This window comes from Aethalodelphis obliquidens, unplaced genomic scaffold, assembly GCF_003676395.1.
Source record: "Aethalodelphis obliquidens isolate GAN/ISIS:26980383/991018 unplaced genomic scaffold, ASM367639v1 scaffold3, whole genome shotgun sequence".
Taxonomy (NCBI): Eukaryota; Metazoa; Chordata; class Mammalia; order Artiodactyla; family Delphinidae; genus Aethalodelphis; species Aethalodelphis obliquidens.
In genome coordinates this window covers 87,092,135-87,115,653 of record NW_020837947.1, presented here as the reverse complement: position 1 = coordinate 87,115,653, position 23,519 = coordinate 87,092,135, and the positions used below count along the sequence as shown (strand labels likewise).

Here is a 23,519-nt window from a genome sequence, read left to right as displayed (position 1 = left end):
GGCATAAAACCACAGAATTTTGAACTGGAGTAGACTTTGAAAAATAATGCAGTCCCAACTTCATCATTTATAGAAGAGAGGTTTGAGATTTAAAGCAGTGGTCAACAATGCAAAAAATACTCTTTTTTTTTTTTTTGAGGGAGGGCAGAAGTATGATGAAAAATCAATGTCTGCATTTCAAGTCCAGTATTTTTTTCCACCAATCCAAGTTGTTTCTTAAAAGAGCATATAAAGGTATGTAAAAATATATTTTCTTCTACACATAGAAACATTTGTCAATCTGCAACATTTACTTGTACCAGGCAGAATTAGACAGCATTACATTATAGTTATCATGTCCTTTGAGGTCAAAGAGTTTAGCTTAAGTACCAAAAAGCTATGGAGTGTGCTTAATATATATGTGCCTAAGACGTGAACTTGTAAAATGAAAATAATGATATTGATTTGTGGTTGAGATTCCAGTGAGTGATCACCTCGTGTGTAACTGACTAGGAAACCACAGAGCTTTCTATCTGGTCTCCTCTTGTCATTCACAGCCTCATCTCTTTTCAAACTCAATACCAATATGGCTCAAAGCTGAGTGACATTTTTCAAGAAAAAAGAGTTCAGGACTCTTCAATATTAACTTAAAAACAAATTTAGTAAAATGTGTCATTTTATGCAAAATGTAAAATCAGAGGAGTGACATCAGCAAGATGGCAGAGTAGGAAACCCTGAAATCTCCTTTCTCCCACAAACACACTGATTCAGCAACAGTTCATGGAAAGATTCCCTTTGTGAGAAATCAGAAAGTAATTGAAAGGCTCTAATGCACAGACATCAACATGGAGAATCAAGAAAAAAATGAAAAATTAAGAAAAGATGTTCCAAAAAAGGAAAAAGATAAAAATCCAGAAACTGACTCTAATGAAATAGAGTTATATGATTTACCTGACAGGGATCTAAAGTTAACTATCATAAACATACTCACCAAGATTAAGAGAAAGATGAATGAACAAATGATAATTTCAACAGAGATATTAAATATAAAATAAAATACTAACCAGAAAGAGTGGAGCTGAAGAACATAACTGAATGGAAAAATTAACTAAAGGGGCTCAACAGGAGACTAGATCAATTAGAAGAAAGGCTCAGTGAAATTAAAGGCAGGTCACTGGAAATAATGCAGTCTGAGGAGCAAAAAGAAAACAAGAATAAAAAAAGGGTAGAAGCTTAATGGAATTATAAGAAACCATCACACTGAAAATATGTGCATTGTGAGTGTTCTAGAAGAGGAGATACAGAAATAACCAGAAAGTGTTATTATCTTTCATTATTCAAAGAAATAATAGATGAAAACTTCCTAAATCTAGGGAAGGAAATAGACATCCACATCTAAGAAACCTAAAGAACATCTAAATATGATAAGCCCAAAGAATCCACATTGAGACACATAATCAAATGGCCCAAAGTCAAAGACAAGGTGAATTTTGAAAGCAGCAAGAGAATGACTTTTCACATACAATGGGACACTCACTAGGCTGAGCAGATTTTTCATCAGAAACCTTGCAGGTCAGAAGTGAGTGGAATGATATATTCGAAATGTTAAAAGAAAAAAAAAATCTGTCAAGAAAGAATACCATATCTGGAAAATCTCTCTTTTATTTTATTTTATTTTTTATTGGAGCATAGTTGCTTTACAATGTTGTATTAGTTTCTGCTGTACAGCAAAGTAAGTTAGTTATATGTATACATATATCCCCTCATTTTTAGATTTCTTTGCCATTTAGATCACCACAGAGCTTACAGTAGAGTTCCCTGGACTATACAGTAGGTTCTCATTAGTTATTTATTTTATACATAGTAGTGTATATAAGATAAGACTTTCCCAGACAGATGAAAGTTGAGGGAGTTTGTCACTACTAGACCTTCCTTATAAGAAATGATAAAAGAGTTCTCCAAGTTGAAATGAAAGGATACTAAACAGTAACATGATAGCATAAGAAACATAAAACTTCTTGGTAAAGGTAAATGTATAAACATATAAAGAACACTGTATTACTGTAACAGGTGTGGGTAAATCATTTTTAATTCTATCATAAGAATTAAAAGATATAATTATTAAAAAATAGCTATAACTAAAAATATGTTAAAAGTTGTACAATATGAATAGATGTAAATTGTGACAATAATAACCACAGTGTGGTATGTGATTGAACTTATGTTGTTATCATACTAAAATACAGTGCTATATCCATAAAAATTTATGTAAGCCACAAGGTCTAAAGAAGTTACATTAAAAAAAAATGGAAAGGAAATGAAACAGATCAACACAAAATATCAACAAAACACAAAAGAAGACAGCAAGAGAGAAAAAGACAAGAAAAATAACTACAAGATTAACAGAAAACAACTAAAAAATGGTAACAGCAATTCTTTACCAATAATTACTTTAAATGTAAATGGATTAAACTCCTCACTCAAAAGATAAAGTAGCTAAATAGATAAATCAAAACATTACCAAAGTATTTGTTGAATATTAAAAAAAAAAAAAAAACTCCCTTTAGATTTAAGGATGCACATTGGTTGAAAACAAAGGGATGGAAAAAGATACTCATGAAAATGTTAACAAAAAGAAAGCAAAAGAGGCTATAGTTATATAAGACATAATAGACTTTAAGTTAAAACTGTCATAAAGTCTAAAGGTCATTATATAATAATAAAAAGAGTCAATTCAGCAGAAAAACGGAACAATTATACATATATATACATCCAATATCAGAGCACCTAAAAGTATAAAGGAAATATTGATAGAACTTAAGGGAGAAATAGACAACAATACAATAATAGTAGGAGACTTTAATACTCACTTTCAATAATGGATAGAACGTCCTGACAGAAGATAATAAGGAAACAGAATTTTCATGACACTATAGATCAATGGACATAATATATATATACAAAATATTCCACCCAACAGTAACAGAATACATATTTTTCGCAAGTGCTCATAAATCTTTCTCCAGGATAGACCTCATGTTAGGTAACAAAATGTCTTAACAAATTCAATAAGACAGAAATCATTTTAAGTTTTTTTTTCTTACCACAATGGTATGAAACTAGAAATCAACAACAGAAAGACAACTGCAAAACTCACAAGTATGTGAGAATTAAACATTACGCTCTTAAGCAATCATTGAGTCAAAGAGGATATCAGAAAAGGAAGTTAGAAAATACCTCAAGAAAAACAGAAAACAAAACACAACATACCCAAAATTATGAAATGTAGCAAAAGCTGTACCAATAAGGAAATTCACTGCAATAAGGACCTACATTTAAAATAAAGAAAAATCTAAAATAAACAACTGAATATTACACCTAAAAGAACCAGAAAAAGAAGAACAAACTAAGAACAAAGCAGAACAGAAATAACAAATATTAGAGAAGAAATAAATCAAAGAGACAGTAGAAAAGCAACAGAAATAAAAGACAAAAGAAGAGTTGTTTTTTGAAAAGATAAACAAAACTGACACACCCTTAGCTAGACTAAAGAGAAAAAGAGAGAAGACTAAAATAAATAAAATCAGAAATAAAAGAAGAGACATTACAACTGATGTCACAGAAAGAAAAAGGATCATAAAATAATACTTTAACAACTATATGCCAAAAACCTGGATAACCTAAAAGAAATGGATAAATTCCTAGAAACACACAACCTACCAAGACTAAATCATGAAGAAATAGCAAGTCTGAATAGGCTTATTATTAGTCAGAAGATTGAACTAGTAATCAAAAATGCCCTAGCAAAGAAAAAGCCAGGACCAGACGTCTTCACTGGTAAATTCTACCAAACATTTAAAGGATTAACATCAATCTCAAACTCTTCCAAAAATCTGAAAAAAGGGAACATTTCCAAACTTGTTTTATGAAGCTAGAATTACCCTGATATGAAATCCAGACACAGACATCACAAGAAAAGAAAACTACAAGCTAATATTCTTGTGAAACATAGATGCAAAAATCCTCAAAGAAATACTAGCAAATGAAATTCAAAGACATTATAAAAGGAATGTACACCATGAACAAGTGGGATTTAACCCTAGGATGCAAAAATGGTTCAACATATGAAAATCAATTAATGTGATATACCACATTAACAGAATAAAGGATAAAAATCAGGTCATCTCAGAAGAAAAAAACACATTTGTCAAAATTCAATGCCTTTTCATGATAAAAATATTCAATGAGGCAGAAAAAAAAAGAAATTACTTCAACATAATAAAGGCCATATTTAATAAGACCATAGCTAATATCATACTCAACAGTGAAAAACTGAAAAATTTTCCTCTATGGTCAGAAATAAGACAAGGATTCCCACTCCTGCCATTTCTCTTTGTTCATAGTACTAGAAGTTTTTGCCAGAGCAACTAGACAAGAAAAAGAAGTAAAAAGAATCCAAAACAGAAAGGAAGAAGTAAAATTGCCTGTGTCTCCAGACACCATGATTTTATATATAGAAAGCTCTAAAGAGTCAACAAAAGAAACAATAACACAAACTATTAGAATTAAAAAGTAAATTCACTAAAGTTCCAGGATACAAAATAAACAAAAAATTAGTTGCTCTTCTATTCACTATGTACTATATAAAAAGAAAATGAGGAAAATAATCCCATTTAAAATAGGACCAAAAAGAACAAAATACCTAGGAATAAACTTACATAAGGAGGGCTTCCCTGGTGGCACAGTGGTTGAGAGTCCACCTGCCAATGCAGGGGACACGGGTTTGTGCCCCAGTCCAGGAAGATCCCACATGCTGTGGAGCAGCTAGGCCTGTGAGCCATGGCCATTGAGCCTGCAAGTCCAGAGCATTGCTCTGTGATGGGAGAGGCCACAAGAGTGGGAGGCCTGTGTACCGCAAAAAAAAAAAAAAAAAAAAAAAAAAAAACTTACATAAGGAAATAGAAAACATATATACTGACAACTATAAAACACTGATGAAAGAAATTAAACCAGACACAAAAATGGAAGGGCATCAGTGTTCATGGATTGGAAGACTTTATATTGTTAAAGGGTCCGTATTACCAAAAACAGTCCATAGATTCAATCCCTGTCAAAATCCCAATGGCATTTTTTTCAGAAAAAGAATAAACAACACTTAAATTCACATGGGACTACAAAAGATTATGAACAACCAAATAAATCTTGAGAAAGAACAGAGATGGAGGCATCACACTTCCTGATTTCAAATAATACTATAAAGACACAGTAATCAAAACAATATGGTACTGGCATAAAGACAGACATGTAGACCAATGGAACAGAATAGACAGCTTAGAATTAAATCCATGCATCTACAGGTCTTTGACAGGGTACACAATAGGGAAAGGATACTGTCTTCAACAAATTGTGCTGGGAAAACTGAATATCTACATGCCAAGGAATAAAACTGGACTCTTGTCTCATACCATAAACAGAAATCAATTCAAAATTGACTAAAGACTTAGACATGAGATCTGAAACTATAAAACTCCTAGAAGAAAACAGAGGGGAAACCTTCATGACATGGCCTTTTCAATGATTTCATGACTATAACACCAAAACTACAGGCAACAAAAGCAAGAATAGATGAGTGGGACTACATCCAACTAAAAAGCTTCTGCATAGCAAAGGAAATAATCAACGGAGTGAAAAGGCATCCTACAAAATGGGAGGAAACACATGCAAACAATATATCTGATAAGGGGTTAATCTTCAAAATATATAAGGTACTTCTACAACTCAATAGGAAAAACTAATAGCCCAATTAAAAATGAACTAAAGGCTTGAATAGGCATTTCTCCAAAGAGGACATTCACATTCACAGGGGCAACAGGTATATGGAAGAATGTTTAAGGTCACTAATCATCAGAAAAACACATATCAAAACCACAATGTGGTATCAACTCACACCTGTTAGAATGGCTCCTGAAACCACATACAAGGCCCTGTGTCCCTGTCCTTTGAAGTAAAAGGCTTTTTCTTTAGTCTCCTAGGTTTCCCCTGAGTCTCAAAATACTGACTCAAGAGTTAGTAATTAGGAAATGTGAAGATGTAAAAACAAAGAACACTCATTGGGTTGGGAAACTGGAAAAATTTAGATTATAAACCAGTCACATAGCAGATTCACCAAACTCCCAGTTCCATGAAAGACAGAGATAAAAGTCTGACACACATTCCTAAGTTGTTTTTATAGGAAGCAGATCCCTGCCAGCTGAAAACTGCTGACTGCAAGCACATAGACTCCAGACTGGCTGAAACCAGAAGATTGGTAATGCCTGAAAATTAATCTTGATGCCAACCAATCTGAGAATTGTGCACAAGCTGATCATGCCCCCTGCAGCTCCCTCCCTCTCACTGCCTTTAAAACTTTTGTCTCCTAACTGGCAATTGGAGATGCTCTTAGGACATTAGTTGGCCACCTTCCCAGGTTGCTGACCTCCTGAATAAAGCAACTTTTCCTTTTCCACCAACACTTGTCTCTCAAGTATTGGTCTTTCCAGTGGTGAGCAGCTGAACTTGGGTTTGGTACTGGCCTTTTCTGGATATATCTACATATATATACATATGTATATTAGATATACGTCTATATAAAATGACACATATTGGTGAGAATGTGGGGAAATTAGAACCCATGTACACTATTGATGGGAATGCAAACTGGTACAGTTGCTGTAGAAAACAATATGGAGCAACCCATTTCTGGGTATTTATTCAAAAATATTGAAATAATACCTTGTACATTTTTGTAATGAGATTAAATAATTAAGGTGAAGTAGACATGATGGTGAGTGTAAGCCAGTGCTCTTGAATAAAAGAAACTATGATTAAAATCATGGAGAACTTTTCAAAACTAGAAACACACACTAATGGAAGAATTAAGAAGAGATCCTAAGAGTATAAGAAAGAATCTGGAGTGGGGGAAGACTGAAAGACAGGCCCTCCCAGATTTCAGACAGTCAGAGTTTTGCAAGAATAGCAAAAAATATATGCAGAGCTGATAAAGAGATGGGTCAGAGCAAAAAATGGAAAAGCAGCCGGTGTAGAAAGAGAATCTGTCTTGTTGAGTAGGAGACAGTTTGTGCTGTACCACAAAGTGAGGCTGAGTCCACAATGGGTTGCTGGCTAAGAAAGTCAGCCTTCATGTGGGAATAAATTAAAAGTGGTTCTTATATTTGCAAGGAATGAGAAATAATTCTCATTAAGTTGGTCTGCATCTGATATTTTGTTGACTTGTGGGCAGGTGCCATTGATGTCAGATGAATGAATGAATGACTTACAACAGTGAATTTTAGAATGTTGCAATGAAACCTTGATGTCTTTATTATTTTTCTTACGTTTGTCAGAGATGTGCCTATTTAAAGGACTCTGCTTACCATAGAGTGATTCTGTTTTCAAGATTGAATGGACAGAAAATGAGGACAGACTAGGGATTAACTTTTTTTTTCATCATTTACAGAACACAAGAGGGTTGAATGTTTTCATCTTTCTTGATTTTTTTCACTAATGTGTTCCAATTTATTTTTGACTACATTGTGTCCATCTAACAAGTGTCTTGGAAGAACTCAGAAAGCCTGACAAGCATCCTCTGACGTGTATTATAAACAATTTACTGAAGTGTCATTACCTCTCTAAACTGATAGTAAGCTATGACGAGTAACATAAGACATCAAAATATTCTACAGAAAGAGAAACATTGATCATTTAGGTGAATTTTTCATTTATTCTTCAGGAATCCATCACAACTTCTAAAAGAGAATCCCGTCTTTGTCTTAGACTATTAATCTAACAATAACTTTTTTGGCTAAGATATTTTCATGGCTGATGATTGACAGTATTTTTTGTAAAAGTGTATGTATTTGTAACAAGTTAGTTATTAAATATGCAAATCAATGCTTTGAATGTACATAAAGCAATAATACTTATTTGCTTTACCAAAGTGTTCTTGTTTTCTCAAGGGATTCATTTAAAATTTTTAAAATTATTAAACTCTTCTACTATGTTAAAATTAAAAACTAAAATGTTTGTTTAGATTCTTGAAATCAATCACTATTATGGACTGAATATTTGCATTCCCCTAAAATTTGTATGTTGAAATCCTAGCCCCCCAATATGTTGGTATTAGGAGGTAGGGGCCTTTGGGAAATGATTAGGTCATGACAGTGAAGTCATAATTAATGGAATTAGTGCCCTTATAGAAAATACTCCAGAGAACTTTCTTGTTCCTTCTGCCAGTGTGAGGACACAGCTAGAAGACATGTGTCTATGAACCAGGAAATAGGCTCTCATCAAATTTCAGTTAACTAGCACTTTGATCTTGGACTTCCCAGCCTTCATAACTGTGAAAAATAAATGTTGTTTAAGCCACCCAGTCTATGGTATTTTGTTATAGCAGCCCAAATGGACTAAGTCAGTCTTTGATTCTTCAAAAATTACAATCCTCTAAAAGAGTACATGCTGTCATATATTCTGTTTTTAATATTAGTAATTGACTTGAATGTGAAAAAAAAAAGAAAACTAGCATCTTTCCAGAACACATTTTATGTTATCAGTTTCTGTAGAAAGAGAAAAAAAATCTTCTAATGGATTAATAATATTTATTTACTTGTATAATTATTTTATTTGCTTTTATATTTAGCAAGGAGAACAGTTGGTAATATTGTAACTTGGTCTGCATTTATTTGGGATTAAGGTTTGTTGTCCTTAAGCAACTTGGACCCAAAATCAGGAGTCCATGTACTGAGAAGTATAAGTAATTACAGCACTACCAAGGAAAGTGTTTTCCTACCTCCAGAGAGGGGGAATTTACTCTTGGACCATGGAAGTTATCACCATTATGGTCATTAGGGGACACAGAATTTTTCACACTTCAGGCAAAAAATTGAATATGTCTGTTTCATTCTCTCCTCACATACTGAGATCTGTGTGTTTTTGTTAAAGGAAGCATTAAACCTGTTAGCACATACACATTTGATTAGGAACTTTTATCATGTGGAGGGGCTCTGGCCAGTACAGAAGAACACTACTGGAAACTTGGAGTCAGGGGAATAATTTTAGCTTAGCACTTATTGGCTAGAGGAATCAACTATTGTTATCTTCCTTAGTGTTTTATACTGCAAACCTGTTGTTTTTAATTTTCTGAGTACTGACAACCCACTGGGCTTAAACAGAAGCTTTGAATCAGAACACAATAATTACATGATATTCAGAGGGGTTACATTGCACACAAATTCACAAAGTTAGCTTTCCTTTCTTTTTTTCTGATTTATCATATGATTTCTAAGTATTACATGGATATATTTTATAGTCTGTTTAATAATATAAGTATATATCACAAACAAACTCACTTGCTCACATACATACAGTTACAATGACATAATAATATTTAAGAAAAAAAAGTAAAAATCAACAAGGGGCTGACATAAAATCTTTCAAATATAGCTTATTTAACAAGGAGGTGAAACCTGCTTAGAGTTGGCTGTTCCTTTTAATTTCAATGTAACTTTAATGGTCCACACACTGAATTCCCTCTAAATTTGATTGCAACAAATGTCTTGTTGCTTTACATCACAGGACACATTTAAGTTTTTAGTAAGACAATCCTTTAGTAAATTCCAATCTTCTCAAACAAGGTTTTAGGAGAAAAAGTCTGTAGATTATAGTCAAAACTCTACTTTGACACTCTGTCCTCCCCTAGATTATAACCTCTCTCTCTCTCTATTAACTAGCTTCCAGTAAAAGTAATCTAAAATCACTGCTGCTTCTTCTATTCCATTTATTCTTACTCAAAATATATTTTCCCCATTGTACATTCTTTCCTCTTTTGTCATAGATTAATTGTTCATATATGTGTAGGTTTATTACTGGGCTCTCGGTTCTATTCCATTGATCTATGTATCTGCTTTTCTGGCAATAACATACTGTTTTGATTACTAGAGCTTTATAATTTAGTTTGAAATAAGGGCCTGTGATACCTCCAGCTTTGTGCTTTTTTAAAATCAGGATTTGACTATTTGGGGTCTTTTGTGGTTCCATATAAATTAAAATATTTTTGTTTCATATATGTGAGAAATATCCTTGCGATTTTAACAGGGATTGCGCTGAATTTGTAGATTCCTTTATAGCTAAAAGTATAAAGGTATAATATGGACATGTTAACAATGTTAATTCTTCCAATCTATAAGCATGAGACATCTGTCTATTTATTTGTGTCCTCAATTTCTTTCAACAATGTCTTACAGTTTTCAGTGTACTGGCTAAATTTATTGCTAGGTATTGTATTATTTTTGTTGTGATCGTAAATGGGATTGATTTCTTAATTTATCTTTCTGCTAGCTCATTTTTAACATGTAGAAATGCAACCAACTTTTGTTTATTGATTTTGTACCCTTTGAATTTACTATATTTGTTTATTACTTCTGATAGTTTTTTGGTCAGCTTTCTATATATCAAATCATGTCATGCACAAATAGTGACAATTTTACATCTTCCTTTCCAATTTAAGTGCCTTTATTTCTTTTTCTTGCCTAATTGCTCTTGCTAGAACTTGCAATCCTGTATTGAATAAATGTGGTAAGAGTGTACATCTTTGTTTTGTTCCTTATTTTAGGACATCTTTCAATTTTTCACAGTTGAGAATGTTGTTAGCTGTGATATATTTGGCCTTTATTACCTTAAGGTACTTTTCTTTTATATACATCTTATTGAGAATTTTTATCATAAGTGGGCATTGAATCTTGTTGAATGATTTTTCTGCATTTATTGAGATGATCATATGAGATGATCATTACTAATGTGGTGTATGATATTGACTGCTTTTTTTATGTTGAAACCTGCTTGTATTCCTGGAATAAATACCACTTGATCATAGTGTATGATACTTTTAAAGTATTGTTGTATTTGGTTTGCTAACATTTTGTTGAGGATTTTAGAGCCTACATTCATCAGAGATATTGGCATGTAATTTTCTCTTTTGTGCTTTGTTCTTGTCTGGTTTTGATGTCAGGTGATGTTGGCTTCCTAAAATAAGTTAGGAAGCATTCATTCAATTTTCTGGAAGAGTTTGAGGAAGGTAGATATAAATTCTTTGCATGTTTGGTAGAATTAATCTGTAAAGCTATTAAGTTCTAAAGTTTTATATTTGGGGAAGTTTTTGGTTACTGTTTCAATCACCTTACTAGTAATGGATTCATCCATTTATATTTTCTATTTCTTTATGATTCCATCTTGGAATGTTGTATGATACTAAGAATTTGTCCACTTCTTATAGGCTGCCCAATTTGTTGGCATATAGTCGTTCGTAGTATTCTCTTATAATCCTTTGTATTTCTGTGTATCTGTTGTACTTTCTTCTCTTTCATTTCTGATTTTATTTACAGAGTCTTTTTTTTTTTCCTTTGTGAGTCTAACTAAATATTTGTCAACTTTTTTTATCTTTCCAAAGAACAACGTTTTAATTTCATTGATCTTTTCAATGGTCTTTTAAGTCTCTATTTCTTTTATATGCACTCTCATCTTTATTTTTCCATTCCTTCTATGACTTTGGGCTTTGTTCTTTTTCTAGTTCCTTTTAGTAATACTGTTTACTTTAGATATTTCTTATTTCTTGAGATAGGCCTGTATTGATATAAACTTCCCTCTTTGTACTGCTTTTGCTGTATCATATAGATTTTGATATGTTGTATTTTTATTTTCTTTTGTCTTCTGGTAATTTTTGATTCCTTCTTTGATTTTTTTGTTGACCCACGATAGTTTAGTATCATGTTTTCAGTCTCCCCATGTTTCTGATTTTTTTCAGCTTTCTTCTTATAGTTGATTTCTAGTTTCATAACATTGTGATAATAAAAGATGTTTGATATGATTTCAATCTTCTTAATAGCATTGAGATTTGTTTTGTGTCCTATCATGTGGTCTATCCTTGAGAAAGTTCCATGTGCACTTAAGGAAAATGTGTATTCTGCTACATTTGGATGGAATGTTCTGTGCAGATCTATCAAATCCATCTAGTCTAATGTTTCATTTAAGACCACTATTTCCTTGTTGACCTTCTGTCTGGATGATCTATCTATTGATGTAAGTGGAGTGATAAATTCCCCTACTATTATTATCAATTTCTCTCATTAAGTTTGTTAATAATTGCTTCACATATTTTGGTGTTCCTATGTTAGGTGCATATATAATAATAAGTGTTATGTCTTCTTGATCAATTTTCCCCTTTATCATTCTATAGCATTCATCTTTGCCTGTTATGCTTATTGACTTGAGGTCTATTTTTTTTCTGATATGAGTGTGGCTACACCTACTTTCTTTTGGCTGCCATTATCCATCCTTTCATTTTGAGCCTATGTTTGTCTTCAGAGTTGAGGTGAGTCTCCTGAAGGCAGCATACAGTCAGTCTTGCTTTTTAATCTACTGGGCCACTCTGTGTCTTTTGACTGATGAATTCAATCCATTTATATTTAGGGTGATTGTTGATAGATGAGGACTTATTACTGCCATTTGATCTTTTGTTTTCTGTTTGCTTTATATCTCCATTGTTTGTTATTACTTGGGCTTCTGTCTGTTCTTTTGGTTTTGTGGTTTTCTATGATGATTTTCTCTGTTTTCTCTTTTTTTATGTTAATGTCTCTGCTCTAAATTTATGTTTTGTGGTTACGATGGGGTTTGTATAAAACATTGTATAGATAAAATAGTCCTTTTTCTGCTGATAGCATCTTATCTTCATTTACCTATACTGGTTCTGTCTATCTTCTCTTTCCCTTTTGTGTTGTTGTTTTCCAAATTTTCCCTTTTTATGTTGTAAGTTTGTTACCAAGTTGAAGTAGCTATAGTTATTTTTTCTCTTTTTTGTCATTTAAACTTTATGCTATAATAAAGCATTTATAAACCTATTCTGATATAGAATTGCAATTTTCTTATTCTTATTGTCTATTTATCACCTTATTCATTGTTTTACGTACTTTTGACTTTTTGTTTTCTGGTAGCAGAGCTCCTTTCAACATTTCTTTTAAGGCAGGGCTAGAGTTGATGAGCTCCCTCAGCTTTTGCTTCTCTGGGAAAGCCTTTATTTCTCCTTCATATCTGAAGGACAACCTTGATGGATAGAGTATTCTTGTAAGACAGGTTTTGTTTTTCAGTATTTTGAGAATATCATTATGCTCCCTCCTGGCCTGTAATCCTTCTGCTGAGAAATCTGCTGATAACTTAATGAGGGTTCCTTTGTAGGTTATCATAACTTTTTCCCTGGCTGCTTTTAAAATTCTTTCTTTGCCATATTTACTTTTGACAATTTTAATATAGTCTGTCTTGGGAGAGGTCTTTTTGCATTTCAGTAACTAGGTATTCTCTTAGCTTCATGGACTTGTATATCCAGTTTCTTTCCCAGGTTTAGAAAGTTCTCAGGTATTATTTGCTTAAATTAACTCTCTGCTCCCTTCCCCCTCTATTCTCCTCTGGGACGCCTGTTACCTTAATGCTCTTCCTAAAAGACTCAGATATGTTTCATAGAATTTCCTCATTTTATTTTATACCTTATTCTTTTCACTCTTCTGCTTGTATCATTCTAGATTTCTAACTTCAAACTCACTAATTCTTTCTTTCATATGGTCTGCTCTGTTTCTAATGTTTTCTAATGCATTCTTCATCTTGTTTGTCAATTTCTTCAGTTTCAGAATTTCTGTCTGTTTCTTTTACAGAGTTTCAATCTCTTTGGTAAAGGATTCATTTTGTTCATTGATTTTTTTCCTGAGCATACTTAACTGCTTTCTGAGTTGTCTTGTAGCTCATTGCTTTACTTCATGACAAATATTTTGAAATCTCTATCAAATTGCAATATGCAGTGTCACTAAGTTTGGTTTATGGAGAATAGTAATTTTCTTTCTGTGGTACAGTGTTACTGTGGTTCTTCATTGTGCTTGATGATTTGTTCCTAAGATGATGCATTTGAAGCCTCTCTCTACTTGATTCTATTGATTCAATAGGTGAGAAATTAGAGGTCTTTTTTGTTGTTGCAGTAGGCATTGTTATAGCATAAGTTTTCAATTTCTCTCACCTGAGCCGCCTCTGGTCATACTTGAGAGTCAGTAATTTTCACCCTCCATGGCCTCTGCCAAAGGTGTATTCCTGTGCCCTTGTTACCACCACTTATGCTTCCAGGGTCATTGGTGCCTTCCTGCTGTCAATGTCACTGTCGTTGCCACCTGGGGTCCAGGATGGTGGGCTCTTCCTCTGTGTCTGGGATCGCCACAGGCTCTACTGTCTCAGTGGGAAGAAAGGTAGGGAATCTGGGCACCTCTGCCATGACCAGTGTTAAGTTTGCAGGCTCTGCCACTGTAGGTGGGTGGGTGCTGGAAGTGGAGATGTCTCTGTAGCTGTGGGGATGGGGTCCCTGACCCTGCTGCTGCTGCTCCTCTGTTGCCTGTGGCTGGGGGCCTGGGTCACCTGTGCCACCTTCCCTGCTGCTCCTGGATTCTCTGCAGCTGCAGGCTCAGCTGCCATAGCTAGAGGGCCAGGATTGAAGGCACTGCCTCTGCCATTCCCCTGTTTCTGCCTCCTGTGTGTGTTCCAGTCCATGCTCCTTTAGATAGACAGATGTGAGGAATTCTCCAGCATCCTGGTTTGTTGGGCAGAAGCATCTTTGTTGAGTTGTGGATAGTTTACTAGTTGTAGATTGAAGGGGAGAGACAGAGCATCTCACTATACTGTGTTGCTGACATCACTCAAGGCCCATATTTCAAATGAATTATTCTATGTCACAATGTTCTGTTAATATAGATGATATGCAGCAGGAATGTAATGATGCAAAGAACTGATGAGGTAGTGATATTTGCAAGCCAGTTGTTAAATATTTGAAAATTATCCCTGCCCAAAGTAACAACTACCAAAATGAACCTGCCATCTGTTCCTGTAAACAAACTTGTGATTTCCACATGAATTCTCTGCTTACATAAGCCAACCTGGTCATTCAAATTCTGAAGTTTTCTATCTTCGTATCTATAATTATTCACAAATACCTTGGCTTCTGCAGTCGTCCTCTCAGTCTTATTGCACAGCATCATTTCTTGTTTAATTATTCTTATTGACTAACTACCAATTCTTGACCTGTAGTCTAAACCTTTTCAATCCTATACTTTTGTTGCTACCTGAGTGAAAACTACATGCCACTCCTTGTTCAAACTTCTTAAATGGTTCCTCCAGGCACCAGCCTATAAATATGCACTTTTTTGTATTTCATTCAGGATCCATTGTGCTCAGACTGCGTGATGAATTTTCCAACAACAAGCCTTCCTCCTGCTCAATTCACATTAAAATCCATGTCTCCCCAGTAATAAATTACTTCTACTCTCACTCTTCCTTTCCTAGGCCTTCCCATTACTAAGCCTGTGTGTGTGTGACGTTTTGTCTGCCTGCAATGATAGTCTATGTATTATGTATATGATCATCCCTCAGATCTCTACCTAACTACAAACTCCCTTACTCCCCTAAGGAGATCAGAAGGCTTCCTTTTCTGTTTTTCTATATTGGTTCCATATTTTGTTTGTATTTCAATTAGAGTAAATACCTATCTGTATTAGAGATACTTGTGTATCTCCTTGAGTCTTAAGAACCTGCTTTCAATTAATGTATGCTCACAAAAATTAAATTCTATATGAAAACTCACCTTTTATTTGGGAAATATATAATAGTTATGAAATGAGAACAATCCTAATATAAATGACTAAAGATAAATTTACGTAAATTTTTAGAATCTTTCAATCCATTTTTGAACTATTCATTCAAAAGATGTTTATTGAGAACTTACTATGTAACAGAAACTATCCTTGCCTTGGGGGGATAGAAAGGTAAACAAAACAGATATTTTCTAATCTTATTGAGCTTATAGGCTGGTTTATCTAGGAAAAAGTCAATAAATTGTATTAATATAATAGAAAAAGGCCCATAAGTCTGTTTAATGATAAATAAATATACTGTTAATGGAGTAAAGCTGAATCTAAAGTAAATTCCATATGCTTACAGTTATGTAATTTCCTTATTTTGTTCAAGGCATATGTGTCACATCAACTATGCAGGAGACTTTTGTCCTTTATGTATATTTGTTGTGATTTTTTTTAAAGTTTACTTATAATGGAATCATAATAGTTATCAAATAGTGAGTAGATTTATACCCAATTCATATTACTTGTGAGAATTTTAAATAATAGCATTTTATATTTCCAAAAATATAAAAATAGTATGTCCAAATCTGTAGAGTACAATGATAAATACAGTAGGAGAAAATATCCATAAATGGTACACTTATGGTACATTAAGCTATTGGTACACTTAACAAGCAATGTCAAATTTTTAAAGTAATGGCCTATAATAACAAAGTGGAACCATATAATCAATACCATTTAAGTCAGCATGCAAGCTCTCACCCTAAAATACAGGTTAATAATGATAACAATGAGCTAATTACCTAAATGGAGATTTAGTGAGTAGGCTGGCATAAGTACAGAACTCAGTAGAGAGTGTTCTTATACTTGGGAACCCTTTGTGAAGCAGAGACTGGGGGATGGAGTTCCAGTTCCATTTCTTGAATCATATTTTATGTGTGGATATATGAGCCAACTCCTCATATACCCAGGGAAATCACAAGCATAGGGGTGAAGAAAAGCACACACACTTAATTTTACCATGAAATATAATGCATGTATATAGCCATAAGATGGGAAAGCAGCTTGACACTGGAGTAATTCTAAGTAATGAGAACAATACACTTTTAGTACACTTTGGCAGAATGGATGACAATATATATGTTAGTAGAATGCAAAAAAATTTTTTTTGATACCATGTAGATAATCCCACTAACGAGGAAACTTCTAAAGTTTTCCCACTTTTCCTTTTCATACAATAACATAAGGAATATATTTTACGTCATCAACAGAAATACCTGGTTTGCTTCATGAAGATCTGGAAGTCCACCAATAAAGACAGCCCCTGATTCTGGCAGTGCTTTTCCTGGTACATAACCAATAGATTCGCTTGCTTTTATAGTCTTCCCTAGAATAGTCAGTTCAGCTTTACATGGATCCAATTCTTGCCTGCAACCATTTAGATAAGAAATTTATGGTTTTAGCATGTGTTGTAAAAACATCTGTTTGACCAATTAGTTACGCTATTAACAAAAGAAGAAAGATTTAAGTACATAGATTATCTCACCATAAAACCAACAAAGCCAGAAGTAGATTAATCTATTCTAAATTAGAAATCCTCAATGATTTTAGCACATAAATATAAAGTTAAACTTTAATAAAACAACAAACTGTAGCAATCACCTAATGAAATAAACAAATCCTGATAATAAACAGATGTTTCTCAAAAATAACTAAAACAATGTTAGAGCATAATATTCTACTTCAGTTTTTTACACTGTTAATTTTCTCTGTGAGTGAAAATTATTGAAAAGGATCAAGTTTAGATATGGTTATCTGGTGTACTATATATCTTTAGGTTGAAAATAGTAATACAGCAGCGAGTAATTAGTTGTGGAAATATAAATCATAGCAAGAAGTATAGCAAGTAAAATTAAAAAAAATAATTTAACTAAATATAACTTAATTAGGAGATTTCCAGCAATAATTTTTATGTGCCCATTTTTTAGAAAGATGAGAAAAAATGCTTCAACTTGTAGATATGCATGTCTCACTCACTCTAGCCATCTGTTTAACTAATCATCTAATCCAGGTGTTAGAAGCAGTGGCCCATCAGCCAAATCTTGCCTGCCACCTCTTTATAAATAAAGTTTAATTGGAACAGAACCACACATTTCTTTACATATAATCTAAGGCTGCTTTCATGGCAGAGTTGATAGTTGCAAAAAAGACTCTGAGACATGAAGCCCCAAAAATATTTGTTATCTAACACTATAGAAAAATTTGGTAGATCCACTGTCTAGTCAATTTATTTGTTTACCTACCCAGCAAGTAACCTTAATTATAATCCTTTTCGAGATACTCATATTGTAAGACACCCATGTAACATTCACCTATGTCATCTTATATTATGAATATGTGACATTCTGCCTCTTCTTTTATCCATCTTTATTAAAGTAAAGTTGATTTACAACATCATATAAGTTTCAGGTGTACAAAACAGCAACTCAACATTTTTATACATTATACTCCATTTAAAGTCATGACAAAATAATGGTTATATTTCCCTGTGCTGTACGGTACTCTTCTGTAGCCTATCCATTTAATATATAGTCATTTGTACCTCTCAATCCCCTACCCCTATCCTTCCTCTCCCCACCATGGTCCTCCTCACTGGTAACCACCAGTCTGTTCTCTGTACCGGAGAGTCTGTTTCTGTTTTGCTATATTCATTTGTTTTATGTTTTAGATTCCACATGTAAGTGATAACATAGAGTATTTGTGTCTCTCTGATTGACTTATTTCATGTCTCTCTCTGATTAACTTATTTCAGTAAGCATGATACCTCCTAGGACTATCCATGTTGTTAACAAATGGCAGAGTTTCATTTCTTAAAATTGGGATTTAGTTGATTTACAATATTATATTAGTTTCAAGTGTACCACATAGTGATTCAAATTTTTTTAGGTTATAATCCATTTACAGTTATAAATTATGGAAGCAGCCTAAGTATCCATCAACAGATGAATGAATAAAGAAGATGTGGTATTTGTATATTTACATAAAGTTTTTAAATTGAATTATGCATGATGCAACGGGTAAAGGGTAAATCTCTATGAACTACCATATTGTGATTATACTCAAGTAAGCCCTACCTAGGTCAAGAGGTAGAAACTTACTCTTAAGAATCCCCACTCCAACTCCGGTATACTTTATCACACACCTTCCAACTTCATTCAACATTATGCTTTCCATATTCACCTTTGACATTGAATTTAATAGCAGTTTGTTCTTTTTCAACATATTTTATATTGATATTTTACAAATTACTCATTTCAGTGTTGCTGTACATTTTGGTGCTATCATGAATATTGATGATATAAACATGCTTGTGTATATTGTTTGGTGCAATATATATGCATTTCTGTTGAGGATTTAACAAAAATCACTTAGAGTTCTCCATATTTGGGATATATATATGCTCTGTTTGTGTTGCGAACATTTTATTTTTCTTTTCAGTGTCTCACATTTTTACTTTCTTAATAGTGTATTTTAATGATCAAAAGCTCTTAATTTTAATGTATGGTAATAGATCAAACTTTTATATAATGATTCATATTTTGTTGTTGTTCCTTTTCTATGTCATTTTTGAAAATATTATTTTACTACTGACACTTAGCTACACAATCCACTAGGGGTTGGTTTTTTATATAGTCTCAGGTATGTATCAATCATAAATCATGTTCACATATATATGAGTCTGTTTCTAGACTCTCTATTCTGTTCCACTGGTCAATTTTTCTATCTTTGTGTAAATATAGCACTGTCTTAAAACTTACTCTAAAAATATAGTATTTAATACCCAGTAGAGTACGTAAGTACTCCTACTTGTTTTTTCCTCCCCTATATTTTTTTTAGCAATAGGTGTTTGTGTGTGTCTGTGTGTTCCTGGGATCTCTATTTTATTGGTCTAAATTTCTAACCCTGTACCAATACCACACTGTGAAATACTAATATTATATATATATATATATATATATATATAGAGAGAGAGAGAGAGAGAGAGAGAGAGAGAGAGAGAGAGAGAGAGGGAGAGCATCCTTCAAATTTCCTCTCTAGTACTGCTCTTGAAAAATGTTGGTTTCAAGATTATGCTGTCCTTATATTCTTTCAGAAAGTTTATGTAATATTCTTTCACATAAGACAGATTTTACTAGTACAGCCACCTGGGCTTGGAGAGGTTTTTTTAGGTAAGTATTAAATATGGATTTAATAAATGTAGCTATCTATGGATTGTGTCCAATTTGTTAAGTTGTGTCTTTATCTCAGATTTTTAAATTTAATTTATATTTTGAAAATAATTAGCATAAAATATTTCATAATTTCCTTTTATATTTTTATTGGTGTCAAAACTCTAATGACAGCTCTCTTTCCTGTGATGTTGGCTATTTTTGTCTTTTCCCATTTTATTTGCTTTGTAGATCAGTATTGGTAGGGAGTAGTAAATTTCAAGGAATGCTTTTGGTATTGTTGATGGTGGCCAGTCTCTGTTTTCCACTTTGTTAACTTCTGCTCTTATCTTTAGGATGTTCTTCCTTTAACTTTCCTTTGAGCTTAATTTACTCTCCTGTTTCTAGGGGTCTTAATCTAATATATGCTCTTAAGATTGTAAATTTTCCCTTTTAAGAATAGATTTAGTTATATTCAACAAGTTCTATTTTTCATTATCATCTGTTCAAAATGTTTTCTAATTTATCTTGTGATGTTTTTCTTTGGTTCAAGAATTATTCAAAATTGTACTTCAAGTTTACAAATGTACAGGGATTTTCTCATTTTTTTTACATTATAAAATTTTATCAAATTTTAAATTTTATTTAAATCAAGCTTGTTGAATATTCTCTATTTGCTTTTCAATCTTTGAAGTGTAGTGACTTAGACTGCATAGCTCAGGATGTGGTCAATTTTAGTAATGATTTCATGGTCCTGGAAAGTCTGTAGTTAATTACAGAGTTCCATATATGTGAATATGGTCAGGTTTTATACAACACACAAACATACACACATTTAGCTTGTTTTGTAGAGAATATAGAATAAAAACAATGAAATAATTGAATCAGGCCTATGATGCATGTACTTTTTTTCCTAAAAAAATTATTTACAGATATTTTTTTTGCACCCTTCTGTTTATACCATGATATAAAGTTAATAGCATAAGACCTGGTGTAGCCAGACAGCCAATTTAAGGCTTTGATAAAGTTTTGAATTAAAAAAAGAAAAAATCAATAATATTCTCTATATTAAGAACATGGGAGAAAAATGTGTGGAACATTTTTAGAATCCACTTGATATTCTTGCATTCTGTATCTAGAAGCAAACAAGAAGCTTTCTGTGTTAATTATTTCTTACAATTAAACTGTTAAAAATATCTTTGGGAGGATATAGCTTCCAGGAATTTATTCATTAAATGATAAAAATAAAAAGCACAGCTACTTTTATTCCAATCAATCTCTAAATTTTAATGTTTGGAAAAATAACTTGTACTGTTTCATGATATTAGAATAGCAATAATAATTATTCACTAATATTTTGTTAATGAACTAATTTCCCATATTTCATGAAGCAAATGATACCCATTAAGATTTCAAATATATTTATTTGCCCTTTAATTGTAATAACTGAAAGAGTAACTATAAAATAATATATATAAACTCACTTTTTTTCCTGACTACAGAGCAACATAAGTTTGTTATAAAAAATTAGAAAAAAAAAGAAATTTATCCAACATAATTGTTAAAGACAAGAAAACAGGCCCAAAGTGGAGTCACTAATGTGAAGCCCTCACGTCACCAAACCAAGTTTTAATTAACTTAATATAAGGTTCCCAGAAATGGAATCTTAAACCAGTCAATGAGGAACTGACCAGCATTAGTTACATAATCTGCCTGATAAGACCCTGCCATCCCTGTGAAGAAAGTAGTCTTACAATAACCAATCTACTATTTTTCCTTGTATGACTTCCTTGTTTCTGCTCTCTCTGCCTATAAAATCTGTTGCCTTGTGTAGCTCTTTGGATCTCCTTTCTAGCTGTTAGGTTGAATGCTACATGATCCATGAATCACTGAATAAAGCCAGTAAGATCTTTAAAATTTACTCAGTTGAATTTTGTTTTTAAACAGTCAACTAAAGTCATCATTTGGAATCTTTGTCACTTGGTTTTTGCAATATCAATAAAATATAGATCAATAGCTATACATTTTCATTAAGATTTTTTTTCAATTCTCCTTAATGATTATATAACCTATTGCTGGATATTTAGTTTCTAAGATTCAGAAATAATAAATGATTTTGTGATTTGTGAAAAGTCATCTAACCCTTAATTAATAATTTTCATAGAAGTGTTCTTTAAAGTGAATTATTGAAGCAAATCATTGGCAATTTTAAGGGTTTATTATCAAATTGCCAAGTTACAATCTAGAAACTGTCCCAATCAGCATTGTTAGAGTGCCAAAGATTTTGTTTAGTTCTATATTTATATTCATATGATAATATCTATCAGTATTTTCAACATATTCTCTGCATGAAAATTCTTCCTGTCCAATTAATAAGTATTTGCTTATACTTATGGACAGATTTGAAAGTTACCAGCACTTCACAGTAATAATTTACATGTAAAGCATATGCTTCTTCACTTTGCATTGTATAGTTTTTCAGTGTGATATTTGAAACCAGTTATACTGCTTTAATTATTGTAGTGGCACAATTTATTTTAATGTTTAGTATGCCCAGTATTGTCTCTTATAACTCTTTTTCACTGATTTTCTTGATGTATTGAAATGTTTATCATTTATAATCTATTTTTTATTCCAAAAATTGTCAGTGGCATTTTTATGAAGAAATAAAAGTTATTCTATATTCTAAAATTTAAAGGGATATACATATATGTATACCCACATGTACATATATGTGCACACACATATATCTGCATATATGTATCTAAAATACATATGTATATGTATATATAAAATACATTTATAGTAGTTATATTACAAATTAGAATATTTTATCCTAATGGGAAGAAACATGTCTACCTGCTTTCCTTCATTTAACCATTTGTGTTTAATTCATATTCAACTGTGACCTCTATCCTTGCAGAACTGACTACTTAGAGAAGAATAATGAGAAAATGTGACATATATATTAATTTCATACACAATTGTACTAAGTTGTGTAGTGCAGACTACAATGAAATGTAAACTAAAGTTAAAAATACTCCAGAGTTGATCTCTGGGTGATTAAGATGATTACAATAAGAAAAGGGAAGAATAGTAGATGCTACAGATGATAGATTTTGAGTGCAGGTGAAAGCTAGAAGAGAAATAAAGTGGAGTTTTAAAGACCTTTTTTTTTTTAAGTTGGTTAAGAGTCTGAATTTTATTTAAATACAACATATACAACGAAAAATGTAAATAACAGTAAGCGCTTCCAAATTACAGACTTTTTTTGCTTATAGTTAAGAATGCGAGTTCAGTTCAATACCAGATTTTTAAGCTTGTCTACTTTGAAATGTGGAACACGTTATATTCAGTACAGAGGTTGGTAGCTCAGTCTCTACAGAATGTAAACATCATGAAGAGAGCTTTTTCTTACATTATTACTGCATCCTAACATCTAGAACAGGACCTTGTATGTGGCGAACACTGCAGTATGTGTTGAATATTGAGAAGTTTTCCAGGACACTGTCCGAAATATATTATGTGCCTAATGACTGACAGCATTTTTATTTTGAAGAGAGCATGTGCTCTAGTTTTTCCAATTCAAGTATTTGTTAGAAAATATTTCATAAAATACTGAAAATATAAAAAAGGAAAAGCA

At 32.5% G+C, this 23,519-nt stretch overlaps 1 protein-coding gene across 1 annotated transcript in view; it reads right to left on the bottom strand.

Annotated features, from left to right (window-relative positions):
• EYS (EGF-like photoreceptor maintenance factor) overlaps positions 1–23,519 on the bottom strand; it is a 1,677,823-nt gene that overhangs the window by 651,272 nt on the left and 1,003,032 nt on the right. Inside the window, exon 27 of the mRNA XM_027093793.1 lies at positions 16,946–17,096. Within this exon, the coding sequence (XP_026949594.1) occupies positions 16,946–17,096 (151 nt within the window). The remainder of the gene's footprint in view (positions 1–16,945; positions 17,097–23,519) is intronic.